The following is a 21,031-nucleotide window of genomic DNA, read 5'->3' as shown; positions in this document are numbered from 1 at the left end:
TCGAGTAACCCATCACCGTTACCTTTTGCACTTCAATCTTCTAAAGACTCGTCAATGATGTAGCTATCCTCCTCCGGGTTGTCCAAGTTCTCCCCTAAACACAAACATAAAGGTATTAAGTCAAGAATCCACATCCTTGTAAGATGAGAATTTCGAAATAGAGAAAAAGATGGCAACTTTCTTACTTAGAAAGAAGGGAAATGAGAAAAGGAAGAGAATGGCGCGAAAAGGGACGAGATTGGTGAAGAATTGAGTGAGATATGGTGGTTTTAGGGTTAGTAAGGGAAGGTTCAACAATGGTGGGGTGGTTGTTGGGAAATTTCAGAAATTACAAGTGAGGGAGATGAAGTTGTGAGGGTTTAGTTGAGGTTTTGTGTAGAGAAAAGGGGGGAAAAAGGCCCATGAGTCAAGTTAAGCCCAATAACTCAAAATGAGTCGGTATCCACTAGAATTTTCGTCCCAAGTCTACTATAACTCGAGTCGGAGAATAATATTATTAAAATCTACACTATTATTACCGTTACACGGCTACGGCTATATTTTATGAAAATAAGCTTTAAATAATAATTATTTAATAAAAGTTACTTAAAAGTTTATTTAAAAATATTAAGAAAGTGCGGGGTGTTACAATCATCCCACCTTTTAAAAAGTTTCGCCCTCGAAACTTGAAACGAAAAGGTATTACCTTAAGAAAACAAACTAGGGTACTTGGCACGCATGGAAGCCTCCGGCTCCCAAGTCTCTTCTTCTACATCACCACACTTCCACAAAACCTTCACCAAGGGCACCACTTTGCTTCTTAGCTTCTTCTCCTTCTTATCCAAGATACGAATCGGTCTCTCCTCGAAAGAAAGACTAGGCTCAAGCTCGGGAATCTCATTTTGCAACACATGACTAGGGTCGCTAATGTACTTCCTAAGTTGAGAAACATGAAAGACATCATGAACTTTACCCAAACTCGGGGGCAAATCCAATCTATAAGCCACGGCACCAATCCTTTTTATCACTTCATACGGTCCAATGTACTTCGGACTCAACTTCCCCTTAACTCCAAATCTCTTTACTCCTTTCATCGGGGACACTTTCAAGAATACCTTATCTCCAACTTCAAACTCCAAGGGTCGACGGCGAACATCGGCATAAGATTTCTGTCGATCTTGGGCGGCTTTCATTCTTTCGCGGATGAGCTTCACTTGATCAATCGTCTCGGCTAACTTGTCGGGTCCTAGATCACGAACATCACTTGCTTGGTCCCAACAAATTGGACTACGGCATTTCCTTCCATAAAGGGCTTCATAAGGGGCCATCTTGATAGAAGCATGATAACTATTGTTGTAAGAAAATTCCACCAAAGGTAAGCTCTTCTCCCAACTAGAATGAAAATCAAGGGCACAAGCACGCAACAAGTCTTCTAGAGTTTGAATTGTCCTCTCGGATTGTCCATCGGTAGCGGCATGAAAAGCGGTACTCATCAACAACTTACTACCCATAGCATCTTGCAAAGCTTTCCAAAATCTTGAACAAAACCTCGGGTCACGATCCGAAACGATCTCCTTAGGAACGCCATGGTAACGAACGATCTCTTCAACATAAGCACTAGCAAGACGGTCTAAACTCCAAGTCTCTTTGATAGGAATGAACCTAGCACACTTGGTCAACCTATCCACAACAACCCATACGGCATCCTTTCCACCAGCGGTCTTAGGCAAGGCCATCACAAATATATGGAAATGGACTCCCACTTCCATAAAGGAACATCCAATGGTTGTAGCAAACCACCGGGTCTCTTATGCTCGATCTTTACTTGTTGACAAGTAAGACATCTTCCAACATATGACACAATGTCATTCTTCATGCTAGGCCACCAAAACTGAAGCTTCAAATCTTTATACATCTTGTCTCCTCCGGGGTGAATCGAATAAGGGGATAGATGAGCTTCATCTAGAACTCTCTTCCTCAAGTCAACGGCATCGGGTACGTACATGCGTCCTCGGTAACGGAGGTAACCTCTAGCATCAATCTCACAATCCTTTGCTTTCCCTTCAAGAAGCTTGGCTTGAAAACTTTTAAAGGTAGCATCGTTCACAAGGCCATCAAGGATCTCACGGTGAAGAACGGGCTCGGCAATCATAGCACCAAGATAATCAAAACCACTCTCCACAAGTTGCAAACTTAGCTTACGAAACTCGGCACAAAGGTCGTCGGGGAGCACACGAATGACACTCAAGGAATGAGTAGACTTCCTACTAAGGGCATCGGCAACCACATTTGCCTTACCTTCATGATACAACAACTCCATGTCGTAATCATTCACCAATTCCAACCATCGTCGTTGCCTCATATTCAAATCCTTTTGGGTGAAGATATACCTCAAACTCTTATGGTCGGAAAAGATACGGCAATGGACTCCAATGAGGTAGTGTCTCCACATCTTCAAGGCATGAACAATGGCGGCTAACTCCAAATCATGAGTGGGATAGTTCACCTCATGAACTCTCAATTGTCGCGAAGCATAGGCAACAACTCTTCTATTTTGCATGAGAACACAACCCAAACCCATCTTAGAAGCATCACAAAACACATCAAAATCAACTCCATCTTCGGGCAAGGTCAACACGGGGGCGGTAGTCAACCTCTTCTTCAACTCTTGGAATGCACTTTCACAAGCTTCGGTCCACACAAACTTGGTCTCCTTCTTCAAAAGTTGAGTCATCGGTCTAGCAAGCTTGGAAAAATCTTTCACAAAGCGACGGTAGTAACCCGCCAAACCCAAGAAACTACGGATCTCACCAACATCGGTTGGACTCTTCCACTCAATCACGGCTTCAATCTTCAAAGGGTCTACCATGACACCATCCTTAGATATCACATGGCCTAGAAAAGACACCTTAGACAACCAAAATTCACATTTGGAGAATTTGGCAAACCACTTTTGACGACGGAGGATTCCCAAAATGATACGGAGGTGATCGGCATGCTCTTCTTCGGACTTGGAAAAGATGAGGATATCGTCGATGAAGACCACAACACACTTGTCTAAGAACTCACAGAAAGTCCGGTTCATTTGGTCCATGAAGATAGAAGGGGCATTGGTTAAACCAAAGGGCATCACCTTAAACTCGAAATGTCCATATCTCGTGCTAAAGGCGGTCTTAGGGATATCGGACTCACGAACGGGGATTTGGTGATAACCGGATCTCAAATCAATCTTGGAGAAAGTAGAAGCACCTTTGAGTTGATCAAACAAATCTTCAATTCTTGTTAGAGGATACTTGTTCTTGATGGTAACACGGTTAAGCTCACGGTAGTCAATGCAAAGTCTCATGGATCCATCTTTCTTCTTCACAAAGAGAACGGGAGCACCCCAAGGCGAGGCACTAGGTCTAATGAATCCCTTCTCAATCATCTCATCAAGTTGCTTCCTCAACTCCTTCAACTCGGTTGGCGCCATACGGTACGGGGCTTTAGCAATCGGTCCGGTTCCGGGTACAAGGTCGATAGAAAACTCAACATCTCGTTCGGGAGGAATTCCGGGCAATTCTTCGGGAAAGACGTCGGCAAACTCACAAACCACGGGCACTTCTTCGATCTTCGGTAAGGAAGGGGAGGTCGAAGTCACCACACAAAGAAAGATTTGGTAACCTTTCCTCCTCATACTCATCAACTTCAAAGCGGAAATCAATTTCACACCTTCTTGGGAACGAACTCCTTTATAGGATACGCGAGTGCCTAACGGACTCTTGAGGTGAATCTTTTGGTCTCTACACTCGAATCTTGCATCATACTTTGACAACCAATCCATACCCAAAATTACATCGAATTCCTCAAGGGGAAAACGAAGTAGGTTAGCGGGGAATAAGGTTCCCGAGATAGAGATAGGAATGTCGGAGAAAGTGAGGGAACAAGAGAACATTTCTCCGGAAGGTAAGGATATAGAAGTTTCCTCGCTAGGAATAGGCTCAATGGCTAGTTTTTCCGAGAACTTGGAAGATATAAAAGATAAAGATGCGCCGGTATCAAATAAAATGAGGCAAGGTTGATCAAAAATTGAGAACATACCCGTAATGATATCGGGATGAGCGGCGGCTTCGGCTCGACTCATGACAAAGATAGTTCCTCTTGGCTTAGAATTTGGGGTAGGAGCATTCTTCTTCTCGGGGCAATCGGCAACACGATGTCCGGGCTTCTTACAATGAAAGCAAGTCAAGGGCTTGCCATAGCATCCAACTCCGGGGTGTAGAGCTTGTCTACAATGGTAGCACTTACGGTCCTTCTCAAGTTCATTAGTTGGTGAGGGAACTTGTCCTCTAGGTTCTTGAACTCTTGGTACAAACCTCCTCTTGTTGGCATAGTTTGGAGTGGAAGGCACAAATGGTCTCTTGCCATGAAAGTTAGAACGGTAAGAATGAGAAGAGGAGTGGATTTTGGAATCTTCTTCAATGGCCTTCAAAGAGCTTTCGGCCCAAATGGCATCATCATAAACTTCCACAAAGGTAGTTGAGCTTCTTCTCACCATGCTTTCCACCTTAGGATTCAACTTGTTCTTGTAGAAGTAGACACGATCCTCTTCATCTTTCACGAACTTGGAGGCATAATGAGCAAGTTCATTAAACTTGTCGGTGTAGGCTTGAATTGATAGCTTCCCTTGCTTGAAATCCATGAATTCCTTCAATCTTTGTTGTTTGAGCTCCTTAGGGTAGAAGCGGGTCTCCACAAGTGACTTGAAGCGGCTCCAATCAAAGTTGGGGTCTTGAGTAGCGGTAGGACCGGTCAAAGTCCACCACCTATCGGCTTCCTTCACAAGAAAGTGAGAGGCTAATCTCACCTTGTCCTCCTCTCGGGCATCAAAGAGAGAGAAGTTCTTCTCCATATCACGAAACCACTCCGAGAGAGCAACGGGATCCACTTCACCACCATAGGTCTTAGCCTTGTTCCTCGCTAGTTGACTTGCAATCCAAGCATAACTTCCTTGACGGTTAGCTTCGGGTGCAAGGGGAGCGGGTTGAGCATTTTGTTGATTAGCAAGTACTTGAGTGAGGGCTTGCATGATAGCATTTTCCACTTGGGTTGGTCATGCCATCTTGCACAAGAGCAAACAAGTTAGAACCTAACACAAAACATACACAAAAAGGCTACCAACTTAGGTCCTTAATTCTACCCATCTCTCATTCATTATTCAAGGTCAAGTGAGAATTTTAAGTTGGGGTACACGTGTGTGCGTCGGGAGCAATATAAGCTCTGATACGAACTGTGACACCCCTCGTTGAGGTAACTATATGTGACTAGTAAATCGTGGCGGAAACACGAGATTTTTAAAACTTTTAAGACTTCTAACGAAGTCCAACGCGAGGTATCACCAATACGATAAATAAGTCTAGATAGTTAAGTTTAAGTTTACAACACAAGTCTATTTATTGGGGAAAAGATATCCCACGAATTAACATAAGTTCGAAAAGTAGGTGAGTCTATTATGTGATAACTAAATAAGGTCCAAGGTAAGAACTCGCTAGCTCACACGGTCTTGCCCACTTAAGCTTCATCACCAACCTGTCATTCATAATAAATATGAAAGCCACAGTCAGTGGGGAGTAACTCAGGGTTCTCCCAGCCACAATATGTCAAAATACAAGTAATTAGGAATGTAATTAAATAAACAAGTATAAGAATAAATACTTACGGAGACAAGGGAATCATGATTAGTATGCAAAAAGCAATAAGAGTGGTTATGCATAAATGTGAGAAGAATAATTGGGTCCAACGGTCAAACATTGACTCAACTAAAATGTAAGACAAATTACAAAGTATAGACTCAAACAAGACAACCCTCTAGACTCCAACCTCTTGGTAGGACGACGATCATAATACGGTCCTAGTCTAAACCTGGCCAGACTCTCGGGATGGACGACACCCGATTCGACAAACGATACCAAATCGTATCCAAGACTCGAAATATGGTACACCTAACAGTGCCCGAAAGTCGAGTAACCTCAAGCGGAACCTTGTCACCTAACCGTGACCCCCGGTCCGAAAAAGGCGGAAGGAAAAATAGCCCAACTCAGAAACAATGGCACCTAACCGTGACCCAATGTCCGAGGGCAAATAAATAAGGTATGTCGAGTAGTCTCACAATGTAAAAGTCACACTTGGTTCACAATTACGAGCAACAAAGGTTACCCAAACATAACGTAAACAATTCATGTGAAGCATGCATAAAGCATAGGAGTAAAACAATATTAGGTGCACTCTGCCGGTGTGGGCACCGGCTGCCGGCCCACCGGCAAAGGATACCTGCTGCAAGGTGAAACAAGATAAAAATGCTGATATGTGTGTTTTGCCGGTAGACCGGCTGCCGGCCCACCGGCAGGGAACACCTGCTATGGATGAAACAAGGTAAAAATACCAGTACGTGTGTTCTGCCGGTAGACCGGCTGCCGGCCCACCGGCAGGGAACACCAGCTAGAGTCCCTTTTAGTTCAAAAAGGCTCATTGTGTGTTCTCTGCCGGTTGACCGGCTTCCGGCCCACCGGCAGGGAACACACCCAGCTATAAAAGACACCAAATTGCATTTGTCCTCGCTGCCGGTTGGTAGACCGGCTGCCGGTCCACCGGCAGGGACATACATTGAACTTAATAAAACACAAGGGGCGCTTTGCCGGTTGGTAGACCGGCTGCCGGTCCACCGGCAAAGTCATGCAATACTAAATTTTCCTAATTTTTCAACTCGGGGAGGCATGGTCTCGCTGCCGGTTGGTAGGCCGGCTGCCCACCCACCGCCAGGGACACCTCACACGAAAAACAACAATGAACAACTTCCAAAGTCCTCCAAATTCAACTATCTTTCATTTAATCATCTCATGCTCCTCTAATATGATGAATACTCAGAAAATTTCCACTTTCAAGATGTAATTAGCACATGGGGTTGTTTATCAATCATTAAAATAAAGTTTAACCATGTAATTATGAGAGAAATTCTTTAAGACAAGTCTCATATTTCAACAAGGCACAAAACTACTCCTTAAGCATGTGAGGATTACCATACAAGCATTCTACTCAACATCAAATCACCAAAGGGCATGAAAGACATCAAATTTGACATTCATGTGAGTCTAATACTACACAATTCATACAATTTTTAACATAAAAGTCGAGTAACCCATCACCGTTACCTTTTGCACTTCAATCTTCTAAAGACTCGTCAATGATGTAGCTATCCTCCTCCGGGTTGTCCAAGTTCTCCCCTAAACACAAACATAAAGGTATTAAGTCAAGAATCCACATCCTTGTAAGATGAGAATTTCGAAATAGAGAAAAAGATGGCAACTTTCTTACTTAGAAAGAAGGGAAATGAGAAAAGGAAGAGAATGGCGCGAAAAGGGACGAGATTGGTGAAGAATTGAGTGAGATATGGTGGTTTTAGGGTTAGTAAGGGAAGGTTCAACAATGGTGGGGTGGTTGTTGGGAAATTTCAGAAATTACAAGTGAGGGAGATGAAGTTGTGAGGGTTTAGTTGAGGTTTTGTGTAGAGAAAAGGGGGGAAAAAGGCCCATGAGTCAAGTTAAGCCCAATAACTCAAAATGAGTCGGTATCCACTAGAATTTTCGTCCCAAGTCTACTATAACTCGAGTCGGAGAATAATATTATTAAAATCTACACTATTATTACCGTTACACGGCTACGGCTATATTTTATGAAAATAAGCTTTAAATAATAATTATTTAATAAAAGTTACTTAAAAGTTTATTTAAAAATATTAAGAAAGTGCGGGGTGTTACAATCATCCCACCTTTTAAAAAGTTTCGCCCTCGAAACTTGAAACGAAAAGGTATTACCTTAAGAAAACAAACTAGGGTACTTGGCACGCATGGAAGCCTCCGGCTCCCAAGTCTCTTCTTCTACATCACCACACTTCCACAAAACCTTCACCAAGGGCACCACTTTGCTTCTTAGCTTCTTCTCCTTCTTATCCAAGATACGAATCGGTCTCTCCTCGAAAGAAAGACTAGGCTCAAGCTCGGGAATCTCATTTTGCAACACATGACTAGGAAAGGAAATGCAAACTAAAAGAGAAAGAGAGTAAATACGGAAACCTCACAAGAATACGCGAAGAAGGGACCTCCCCAAACCAGCCAACAACGTGGGAGGTCGCTAAACAGCTCAAATATCGTCACAGGAAGCGAATCCAAGTAATGGGCGTCCAAAACAGCTCGATCGAGAGGAATAGTGGTCGATCGAGTTGTTCTCTCTTTGGAGGTGCTCGATCGAGTGGATTAAGAGTGCTCGATCGAACAGAATAGTAGCAAAAGCTCTCGATCGAGTACAAAAAGTACTCGATCGAGTGATCCTCAATATGTTCCTGCAAAGATGCAATGAAAACAGCTTGCAAACTAACAAAACAAGCTTAACTGATATAGTCTATGGTACGAAGACCATTTATTACAACTAAAACTGAAATAAATTGCAAAACAATTAAAATTAAATCTTCGGATTGCCTTCCGGGTAACGCTAGCTTCAGGCAGGTCCCAGCTCGACCTTCTTTTCTTCGAGGCTCTCTAATTAGTCATAATCAAAACAGCTCAAAGCGCGCAGCATGAGACCGTACATCTGCGCATATGCTACACAGAAATGTAAGTAGCACCATAATGGAATAAAGAAATAGAAAATAAAAGTATATAAACATTTAAGTCTAAAAAACTTCCTATGAGAGCTCCTAAATTTGTCCACAAAATATAGGAGCTCGGGAGCAGTTAATGATAATCTAGGGCTCCATTTCAGATTAACAATTTTGTGATGATAAGGACGGTGAAAAATCATTAAATTAAATGACCAACTGGGAAAGGGTAAAGCATCAGAATGCGAAGCAAAAGTCAAATGAGGCAATGTACTATTTAAACAAACAATAATAAAATTATCGTTTACTACCTCGGGTTGGTCGCTCTCAATGATGGAATCATTGACAAAGGAAGATATTACCTCTTCCGTGCTAGGAGCAATTACCGACTCAGCTGCCTCCTTGTCACCCTCCTCAGTGGATTTTAGCCCGTAAATCGCAGCCTCAAGTGCATCCAACTCGGCTTTGAATAGGGAAGATTCACCATATCCATTATTATCGTCGAAATCGTCATCCAAAACAAACCCACATGACAAATCAATGCTCTCACTGGCCAATTCAGTCGATCGAGTAGAATTGTTACTCGATCGACCACTTCCTTCCTGATTTTCACTCGATCGAGTGCTTTGATCTACTCGATCGAACAGTTTCTCTGGAAATTCACTCGATCGACTAATATAAGTCACTCGATCGAGTGATTCTCCCTGTACAGTGCTGAAATCCTCGTGTAAGGCAGTGAAATATGATAGAAACTCGTAATCTGAGTCATAAAAATCATCCTCAACATTAGGCAACACGGTTTCTTCATGGGAAAACCGCCCTCGGTAAAGTACACCTCTTCCGGTTGCCTATTATCCGACTCAGCAGCTAGCTAAGCTATTTGTGACTCCAGCTCAATGAATTGAACTTCCATAGGTCTATCACTCTCTTGCCTTTTGGATGCAAGTGTTTCCAACAAAGATCTCAGCTCCGCAATCTCTTCTTTCTGTATATCAGGAGGATCTTGTTGCGGTTACCATTGATAGGGTGGATGTGGCGGCACAACTACAGGGGAATGGCTAACACGTCCCCAAAGCTTGAACTCGTAGACCGCGTCATTTTCTGCCATACAAAATCGCATTGTGCTCGAAAGACCACATTTCCCTTAGTAAATCACCTGCTGTGCCATATAATGGGACATAGGTGATGGGTCAAAGGTACTCAAGCCTTCCCTTTGACGATCTTTCACCTAGAACTGTCTAGGTAGTACCTGTAAGGCCTATCAAAATAGCACTAAAGAAAAAGATTAGAACGACCTCAAGGGAAAAATCCCCTGAGGCTAAAAACAGACATAATTAAACAAATAAATAAATAGTTGCCTCCCCGGCAACGACGCCAAAATTTGATACGGTCGTTATGTACCAAAAATAAATACCTAAGTACAACTAACAGAAGTCAGCGGTAAGTAGGGTCGATCTCCACGGGGAGGCGGTTTACTATCTACTTGTCTATTCTATCTGTCTAATGTCACAATTGGGGGTTTTGATTGTTTTGACTAAACTAAAGAGACTAAGGCGAGAGGAATAAAGATAAGAGAAATTAACAATAAGAGAAGGGAAATAGGATGTCGGGTCATCAATGAATGTCAATTAAATGCAGCTAAGGTCACAGATTAGTCGATGTGTCGGTCTAAGGGGCAACGAATATCTCCTTTCGGTCTCAATTCGCCCTAAAATGCTATTAGCTTAACTTTCGCCCTCACTAAAGCATCCTATTGTTCACTGCGGGTCTCACCCCTTCCAACCTTTCGGTCCGGGTCAAGGTTTACCAATATTAAAAGGCTAATTGCTTCGAATCAACTAGCGGGATAGAGTTATAACAACGATTAACAACATAGACTAAATAACAACGACGAATCTATAAACCTAATTAGCAATTAACATTATTCCATAGACTACCCTAATCCTAGCGAGAGATTAGCTAGACATAATTAAATAAGCAAGAACAATGAAAAGAATAATAAACATTAAATAAATTAAGGAGAAAGAGGGAGAAGAAGAGTTACAGTAATAAATCCGGGAATAAGAGAGAAACAAAGTAACAGAAACAGTGTATTGGAATAATAAGAGAGGAGAAGCCCCCAAACCAGAGTAAGAGGAAAGAATCAGAGCTTACAAATGACGTCCTAACTTCCTATTTATAAGAAAATAGGTTTTATTTGACCTAATGACGGAATAAAACTAAAAAGACCAGGCCCATAAGAGAATCCACTCGATCGAGTGATTTAAAACCACTCGATTGAGTAAACTAAAGCTTAAACCACTCGATTAAGTAGAAAATCTACTCAATCAAGTAAATACTAAAATGCAACTACTCGATCGAGTATAAAAAGGACTCGATCGAACATAATTGTACTCGATCGAGTACTTTCCAGCAACAATTTCCTGCTTTGCGCACTGAGCTTTAAATGGCTGCCATTTATTCGTTACTTGGGCAAACAGGGCTATTCCAGTGGCGATGGAAAGCTAAGAGGACAAGCTATCATAGACAATTGGAATTACTTGAATATCAGTTGTAGAACTCGAGATATGGCTCTTCAAAGTAGGTACTAGCGATTTGAAGTTCTTCCTTTGCTCGCCTAGCTATCTTTCTTCTTTGCGCATCTCAACATAGCTACATTCCCGCTCCAAATTCACTCTTCCTCTAAATGCATGCTAAACGGACGGTTAAAGGCTTGATTTCACTACTTTCTGGTTCATTCCTGCAAATAAGACAAAATAAACCAAAGTAGCATATTCGGGGCATTTCGTAGCATAAACTACGATAAAAGCATGGAAATACGTGCATGAAAAGGCCTAAAATGACTATATAAAATGCACGTATCATAAAACACTACATCTAAATGCCATAACTCACCTTATAAAAATAGCAAATTAACAGCCATATTACAAGGACTGAAATTAAAAGGAAACCGACTAAAATTAAAAGAAATAGAAAAGATAAAAAAAATAGTTTGTAGGGTGGTTGTGCTGTTTTGTTGGGTTGTATAAGTGGTGTTAATGACAAGGGGAATAACGACAAGTTTCATTAAGAGTTCCTAGACCTTGTCCTAAACACTGCTGCATTAGGAGGAACCTTGACAACTTTTAGAAATGTTTAGCCAAAAATGGAAATTTTATTTTACGCTTTTTTGCTTTCCTACAAGTGTTTTGGATTCGATTTTAATGGTGTATGGGGGGTGAAATAGCCTTGGCTGTCTAGGACTTTTGGGTATCTAATGTTGTATACTATCAGCTGCCCAAGCTGGCAGCTGGTGGCTTGACTTTGTTTGGACCCTGTTGACCTCAGAAGTTGGTTGTTCAGTGATGGATCCTACGTGACTATCAAGGTGACTGTTACCTCATATCTGTGATGTTCTGGCCCGTGGCTCAGCTCCCGCAAAAGTGTATATATTCCAACCTCCAAATTCCCTCGCAAATCCCTTGCTCATAAGTTAATCAATTACTTCCGCAGTTCCTTGGTAGTAGCTAGATCACTTCTCTAGGCTGACCTGTTTAGCAGCATAACCTTGGTACAAGGTCAATTTGGTGCTCAATGCCCCTTCGTGGTATCAAGCCACTAGGTAGATCCTTAGGAAAGACATCCTGGTACCTCTAAATAAGTGGTTAAATTTTTATACATACCTGAGAATCCTTATCCTCTACCATTTTTTTGAGAGCAAAACTAGAACAGGTTGTTCTTATTTTATTTCTTTGATCATTCTTGCTTTTGGAAGAAAGAACACCCCATTGACGTCTTCTAGCTATGATTTGGTGGCCAAGGACTAGGAATTATCTTCTTCCTGCCTTGCTTAAAGGTATAAATAATATCCTATCCGTGGTGGGTAGTATTCTTTTCAAACTCCAATGGCCTGCCTAATAGCAAGTGACAGTTATCCATTGGCACTACATCACACATCACTTCATCCTTGTACACATTCCCAATACAAAATGACACTAGACCCTATATGTCAACCTTAACCTCAGCTCCTTGTTCAACCATCTCAGCTTGTAAGGGCGTGGGTGCTCTTGGGTAACAAAGTTCAGTTTGTTGACCAAGGTGATGGAAGCCACTTTGGTACAGCTCCCTCCAGCAATGATCAAATTACAAACCCTCCCTTGGATAGTACACCTGTTTCTGATGATCAGTGCTCTCTAGTCATTTTCTAATGGTGCTTATTGGGAATGCATGACCCTTCATCAGACTAAGCTATGACATGTATCATGGAGACCCATAACCATGTCTTTGCTTGGACCCTCCTTAGTAGTTATCTCCTTAATTAGAAAACTCTCGTCCTGTTCATACACTACTAGGCATTCCTTCTCCCAACTCCCTATCTCCATGGCAGTCAGAGCTCTCTTAGAAAGAAACTCCTACCTGAAATGGCCATACACTTGACATTGGAAGCATTTTTTCTCGTCTTCTACCAGGGGTGGGTAGGTTTTCTTCCCCATAATCCCCTTCCCTTTATCTCATTACATCTTTGGGGTTTTTGATTAAGTGCTTCCCCCATCATAACACCAAGATAAGTCTTAGACTGTCAAGGCCCAAAGAAGTATTAGGCACTATAGTCTTAGACTTTCCCATCTTCCCAATTTTCGAGATAGGTTCACAACATCATCAAATGACAACAAAGGTCGTATCCAACCATATTAGCAATGCGAGTGTCTAACCCTTCTAAGAACCTAGCAATCCTTAGCTGAGGTTTCTCATTAATGTCACACTGTAAGGTTAGTTGGTCAAGGTCTCTCAAATAAGTCTCAACAGATCTCTCATTTTATCTAAGCTCAAACAATTTAATGAACAAATCCTGAGTATAATCTTTAGCAACAAACTTACTCATTAATTACTTTTTCTGTTTGAATCAAGACTAAATGGGTTTTTTTCCTTACCTATTCCTCCGAAATTTCAAGTTCTCATACCAGAGTGAGGCATAACCCTTTAATTTCAAGATGGTAACTTTAAAGGCCTTAGCATCACTGTATCCCTTATACTCAAAGACTCTTTCAATATCCCTTAACCATTCTAGGAAATCATTAGGATTTAAACTACAAGAAAAGTCAGGAATTTCCACCTGTAAGTACTTGTCAGTGTGTTTAGTGATTCCAGCATGGCTTTCAGCTAAATCTAACATCTCATATTAGTCAAACAGTTGACCTCTTCCACCTCTATCAGGTGTTGGTCCTCTACCTCTACCTCTGCCTCTTGGGAGCCTTCCTCTGTTATGTTATGGATTGACATTTATTATGTTGTTCAAGGCTCTCGCCATAACATTGACAAGACCTGTCAGCTCTTCAACTTTTGATTTAATTCCTGCTAATCTCTCTGCACTCATTGCGTTGTTTTTGTGTTTGTAGGTGTAGTTATGGATAATGAACTCACTATGACTCTCAACCAAAATTCTGATAACCAATTTGCAGTGTAAAGTACAGGGTTTGATCGGTTTCACAGAAATGTTTGGAGTTTGTAGGTATCAGGGAAATACAAAAATGCAAGATATGAAATATCTGACTGAATCCCATAGAAAACACAGAAAATTCAAGTTGAAATAATTGAACAATAAACTTAAATCAACCCTAGAATACCCACGTGAATTTAATTACACCAAACAAAATTTGAACATTTGATTACAGAAATTAAAAATCAAATTCCAGTGCTGGTAACAAACTACAGAAGTTTTCACAAAGTTTGTTTTAGTTGAGAGAATTCTCGGATTTCAAATTTTCATTATAATCTGCTTAATTCAACTGGGATGGGGGTCCTTATATTGGCCCTTTCATGCACTTACAATCCATAAAAAAACCCTACATCCAAGTGCCATAAGTCACCTTATAAAAATAGCAAATTAACAGCTATATTACAAGGACTGAAATTAAAAGGAAACCGACTGAAATTAAAAGAAATAGAAAAGATAAAAAAATAGTTTGTAGGGTGGTTGTGTTGTTTTGTTGGGTTGTGTAGGTGGTGTAGGCGGTGTTATTGGCAAGGGGAATAACGACAAGTTTTATTAAGAGTTCCTGGACCTTGTCTTAAACACTGCTGCATTAGGAGGAACCTTGACAAAAGAATCCTTGACAACTTCTAGAAATGTTTAGCCGAAAATGGTAATTTTACTTTATGCTTTTCTGCTTTCCTACAAGTGTTTTGGATTCGATTTTAATGGTGTATGGGTGATGAAATAGCCTTGGCTGTTTAGGACTTTTGGGTATCTAATATTGTATACTATCAGCTGCCCAAGCTGGCAGCTGGTGGCTTGACTTAGTTTGGACCCTGTTGACCTCATAAGTTGGTTGTTCAGTGATGGATCCTACGTGACTGTCAAGGTGACAGTTACCTCGTATCTGTGATGTTCTGGCCCGTGGCTCAGCTCCCGCAAAAGTGTATATATTCCAACCTCGAAATTCCCTTGCAAATCCCTTGCTCATAAGTTAATCCATTACTTCCGCAGCTCATTGGTAGTAGCTAGATCACTTCTCTTGGCTGACCTGTTTGGCAGCATAACCTTGGTACAAGGTCAATTTGGTGCTCAATGCCCCTTTGTGGTATCAAGCCACTAGGTAGATCCTTAGGAAAGACATCCTGGTACCTCTAAATAAGTGGTTAAATTTTTATACATACCTGAGAATCCTTATCCTCTACCATTTTTTTGAGAGCAAAACTAGAACAGGTTGTTCTTATTTTACTTCTTTGATCATTCTTGCTTCTGGAAGAAAGAACACCCCATTGACGTCTTCTAGCTATGATTTGGTGGCAAAGGACTGGGAATTATCTTCTTCCTGCCTTGCTTAAAGGTATAAATAATATCCTATCCGTGGTGGGTAGTACTCTTTTCAAACTCCAATGGCCTGCCTAATAGCAAGTGACAGTTATCCATTGGCACTACATCACACATCACTTCATCCTTGTACACATTCCCAATACAAAATGACACTAGACCCTATATGTCAACCTTAACCTCAGCTCCTTGTTCAACCATCTCAGCTTGTAAGGGCGTGGGTGCTCTTGGGTAACAAAGTTCAGTTTGTTGACCAAGGTGATGGAAGCCACTTTGGTACAGCTCCCTCCAGCAATGATCAAATTACAAACCCTCCCTTGGATAGTACACCTGTTTCTGATGATCAGTGCTCTCTAGTCATTTTCTAATGGTGCTTATTGGGAATGCATGACCCTTCATCAGACTAAGCTATGACATGTATCATGGAGACCCATAACCATGTCTTTGCTTGGACCCTCCTTAGTAGTTATCTCCTTGATTAGAAAACTCTCGTCCTGTTCATACACTACTAGGCATTCCTTCTCCCAACTCCCTATCTACATGGCAGTCAGAGCTCTCATAGAAAGAAACTCCTTCCTGAAATGGCCATACACTTGACATTGGAAGCATTTTTTCTCGTCTTCTACCAGGGGTGGGTAGGTTTTCTGTCCCATAATCCCCTTCCCTTTATCTGTTACATGCTGGGGTTTTTGATTAAGTGTTTCCCCCATCATAACACCAAGATAAGTCTTAGACTGTCAAGGCCCAGTAGAAGTATTAGGCACTATAGTCTTAGACTTTCCCATCTTCCCAATTTTCAGAGATAGGTTCACAACATCATCAAATGACAACAAAGGCTGTATCCTAACCATATTAGCAATGCGAGTGTCTAACCCTTCTAAGAACCTAGCAATCCTTAGCTGAGGTTTCTCATTAATGTCACACTGTAAGGTTAGTTGATCAAGGTCTCTCAAATAAGTCTCAACAGATCTCTCATTTTATCTAAGCTCAAACAATTTAATGAACAAATCCTGAGTATAATCTTTAGCAACAAACTTACTCATTAATTACTTTTTCTGTATGAATCAAGACTAAATGGGTTTTTTTCCTTACCTATTCCTCCGAAATTTCAAGTTCTCATACCAGAGTGAGGCATAACCCTTTAATTTCAAGATGGTAACTTTAAAGGCCTTAGCATCACTGTATCCCTTATACTCAAAGACTCTTTCAATATCCCTTAACCATTCTAGGAAATCATTAGGATTTAAACTACAAAAAAAGTCAGGAATTTCCACCTGTAAGTACTTGTCAGTGTGTTTAGTGATTCCAGCATGGCTTTCAGCTAAATCTAACATCTCATATTAGTCAAACAGTTGACCTCTTCCACCTCTATCAGGTGTTGGTCCTCTACCTCTACCTCTGCCTCTTGGGAGCCTTCCTCTGTTATGTTATGGATTGACATTTATTATGTTGTTCAAGGCGATCGCCATAACATTGACAAGACCTGTCAGCTCTTCAACTTTTGATTTAATTCCTGCTAATCTCTCTGCACTCATTGCGTTATTTTTGTGTTTGTAGGTGTAGTTATGGATAATGAACTCACTATGACTCTCAACCAAAATTCTGATAACCAATTTGCAGTGTAAAGTACAGGGTTTGATCGGTTTCACAGAAATGTTTGGAGTTTGTAGGTATCAGGGAAATACAAAAATGCAAGATATGAAATATCTGACTGAATCCCATAGAAAACACAGAAAATTCAAGTTGAAATAATTGAACAATAAACTTAAATCAACCCTAGAATACCCACGTGAATTTAATTACACCAAACAAAATTTGAACATTTGATTACAGAAATTAAAAATCAAATTCCAGTGCTGGTAACAAACTACAGAAGTTTTCACAAAGTTTGTTTTAGTTGAGAGAATTCTCGGATTTCAAATTTTCATTATAATCTGCTTAATTCAACTGGGATGGGGGTCCTTATATTGGCCCTTTCATGCACTTACAATCCATAAAAAAAACCCTACATCCAAGTGCCATAAGTCACCTTATAAAAATAGCAAATTAACAGCTATATTACAAGGACTAAAATTAAAAGGAAACCGACTGAAATTAAAAGAAATAGAAAAGATAAAAAAATAGTTTGTAGGGTGGTTGTGTTGTTTTGTTGGGTTGTGTAGGTGGTGTAGGCGGTGTTAATGGCAAGGGGAATAACGACAAGTTTTATTAAGAGTTCCTGGACCTTGTCTTAAACACTGCTGCATTAGGAGGAACCTTGACAACTTCTAGTAATGTTTAGCCGAAAATGGTAATTTTACTTTATGCTTTTCTGCTTTCCTACAAGTGTTTTGGATTCGATTTTAATGGTGTATGGGTGATGAAATAGCCTTGGCTGTTTAGGACTTTTGGGTATCTAATATTGTATACTATCAGCTGCCCAAGCTGGCAGCTGGTGGCTTGACTTAGTTTGGACCCTGTTGACCTCATAAGTTGGTTGTTCAGTGATGGATCCTACGTGACTGTCAAGGTGACAGTTACCTCGTATCTGTGATGTTCTGGCCCGTGGCTCAGCTCCCGCAAAAGTGTATATATTCCAACCTCGAAATTCCCTTGCAAATCCCTTGCTCATAAGTTAATCCATTACTTCCGCAACTCCTTGGTAGTAGCTAGATCACTTCTCTAGGCTGACCTGTTTGGCAGCATAACCTTGGTACAAGGTCAATTTGGTGCTCAATGCCCCTTTGTGGTATCAAGCCACTAGGTAGATCCTTAGGAAAGACATCCTGGTACCTCTAAATAAGTGGTTAAATTTTTATACATACCTGAGAATCCTTATCCTCTACCATTTTTTTGAGAGCAAAACTAGAACCGGTTGTTCTTATTTTACTTCTTTGATCATTCTTGCTTCTGGAAGAAAGAACACCCCATTGACGTCTTCTAGCTATGATTTGGTGGCAAAGGACTGGGAATTATCTTCTTCCTGCCTTGCTTAAAGGTATAAATAATATCCTTTCCGTGGTGGGTAGTATTCTTTTCAAACTCCAATGGCCTGCCTAATAGCAAGTGACAGTTATCCATTGGCACTACATCACACATCACTTCATCCTTGTACACATTCCCAATACAAAATGACACTAGACCCTATATGTCAACCTTAACCTCAGCTCCTTGTTCAACCATCTCAGCTTGTAAGGGCGTGGGTGCTCTTGGGTAACAAAGTTCAGTTTGTTGACCAAGGGGATGGAAGCCACTTTGGTACAGCTCCCTCCAGCAATGATCTAATTACAAACCCTCCCTTGGATAGTACACCTGCTTCTGATGATCAGTGCTCTCTAGTCATTTTCTAATGGTGCTTATTGGGAATGCATGACCCTTCATCAGACTAAGCTATGACATGTATCATGGAGAGCCATAACCATGTCTTTGCTTGGACCCTCCTTAGTAGTTATCTCCTTGATTAGAAAACTCTCGTCCTGTTCATACACTACTAGGCCTTCCTTCTCCCAACTCTCTATCTCCATGGCAGTCAGAGCTCTCTTAGAAAGAAACTCCTTCCTGAAATGGCCATACACTTGACATTTGAAGCATTTTTTCTCGTCTTCTACCAGGGGTGGGTAGGTTTTCTGTCCCATAATCCCCTTCCCTTTATCTGTTACATGCTGGGGTGTTTGATTAAGTGTTTCCCCCATCATAACACCAAGATAAGTCTTAGACTGTCAAGGCCCAGTAGCAGTTTTAGGCACTATAGTCTTAGACTTTCCCATCTTCCCAATTTTCAGAGATAGGTTTACAACATCATCAAATGACAACAAAGGCTTTATCCTAACCATATTAGCAATGCGAGTGTCTAACCCTTCTAAGAACCTAGCAATCCTTAGCTGAGGTTTCTCATTAATGTCACACTGTAAGGTTAGTTGGTCAAGGTCTCTCAAATAAGTCTCAACAGATCTCTCATTTTATCTAAGCTCAAACAATTTAATGAACAAATCCTGAGTATAATCTTTAGCAACAAACTTACTCATTAATTACTTTTTCTGTTTGAATCAAGACTAAATGGGTTTTTTTCCTTACCTATTCCTCCGAAATTTCAAGTTCTCATACCAGAGTGAGGCATAACCCTTTAATTTCAAGATGGTAACTTTAAAGGCCTTAGCATCACTGTATCCCTTATACTCAAAGACTCTTTCAATATCCCTTAACCATTCTAGGAAATCATTAGGATTTAAACTACAAGAAAAGTCAGGAATTTCCACCTGTAAGTACTTGTCAGTGTGTTTAGTGATTCCAGCATGGCTTTCAGCTAAATCTAACATCTCATATTAGTCAAACAGTTGACCTCTTCCACCTCTATCAGGTGTTGGTCCTCTTCCTCTACCTCTGCCTCTTGGGAGCTTTCCTCTGTTATGTTATGGATTGACATTTATTTTGTTGTTCAAGGCTCTCGCCATAACATTGACAAGACCTGTCAGCTCTTCAACTTTTGATTTAATTCCTGCTAATCTCTCTTCACTCATTGGGTTATTTTTGTGTTTTTAGGTGTAGTTATGGATAATGAACTCACTATGACTCTCAACCAAAACTTTGATAACCAATTTGCAGTGTAAAGTACAGGGTTTGATCGGTTTCACAGAAATGTTTGGAGTTTGTATGTATCAGGGAAATACAAAAATGCAAGATATGAAATATCTAACTGAATCCCATAGAAAACACAGAAAATTCAAGTTGAAATAATTGAACAATAAACTTAAATCAACCCTAGAATACCCATGTAAATTTAATTACACCAAACAAAATTTGAACATTTGATTACAGAAATTAAAAATCAAATTCCAGTGCTGGTAACAAACTACAGAAGTTTTCACAAAGTTTGTTTTAGTTAAGAGAATTCTCGGATTTAATATTTTCATTATAATCTGCTTAATTCAACTGGGATGAGGGTCCTTATATTGGCCCTTTCATGCACTTACAATCCATAAAAAAACCCTACATCCAAGTGCCATAAGTCACCTTATAAAAATAGCAAATTAACAGCTATATTACAAGGACTGAAATTAAAAGGAAACCGACTGAAATTAAAAGAAATAGAAAAGATAAAAAAATAGTTTGTAGGGTGGTTGTGTTGTTTTGTTGGGTTGTGTAAGTGGTGTTAATGGCAAGGGGAATAACGACAAGTTTCATTAAGAGTTCCTGGATCTTGTCCTAAACACTGCTGCATTAGGAGGAACCTTGATAAAAGGATCCTTGACAACTTCTAGAAATGTTTAGCCGGAAATGGTAATTTTACTTTATGCTTTTCTGCTTTCCTACAAGTGTTTTGGATTCGATTTTAATGGTGTATGGGTGGTGAAATAGCCTTGGCTGTTTAGGACTTTTGGGTATCTAATATTGTATACTATCAGCTGCCTAAGCTGGCAGCTGGTGGCTTGACTTAGTTTGGACCTTGTTGACCTCATAAGTTGGTTGTTCAATGATGGATCCTACGTGACTGTCAAGGTGATTGTTACCTCGTATCTGTGATGTTTTGGCCCGTGGCTCAGCTCCCACAAAAGTGTATATGGTCCAACCTCCAAATTCCCTCGCAAATCCCTTGCTCATAAGTTAATCAATTACTTCCGCAGCTCCTTGGTAGTAGCTAGATCACTTCTTTA

At 40.6% G+C, this 21,031-nt stretch overlaps 1 protein-coding gene across 1 annotated transcript; it reads right to left on the bottom strand.

Annotated features, from left to right (window-relative positions):
* Positions 1-686: 686 nt before the first annotated feature.
* LOC141601120 (uncharacterized) lies at positions 687-1,172 on the bottom strand. The gene has a single exon (XM_074421389.1). The coding sequence runs from the start codon at positions 1,170-1,172 to the stop codon at positions 687-689; it is 486 nt and encodes a 161-aa protein (XP_074277490.1).
* Between the last annotated feature and the right edge of the window lie 19,859 nt (positions 1,173-21,031).

Source organism: Silene latifolia, chromosome 9 (genome assembly GCF_048544455.1).
Source record: "Silene latifolia isolate original U9 population chromosome 9, ASM4854445v1, whole genome shotgun sequence".
Classification (NCBI taxonomy): Eukaryota; Viridiplantae; Streptophyta; class Magnoliopsida; order Caryophyllales; family Caryophyllaceae; genus Silene; species Silene latifolia.
The sequence above is the reverse complement of the archived record's forward strand: the minus strand, read 5'-3'. Positions and strand labels throughout refer to the sequence as shown.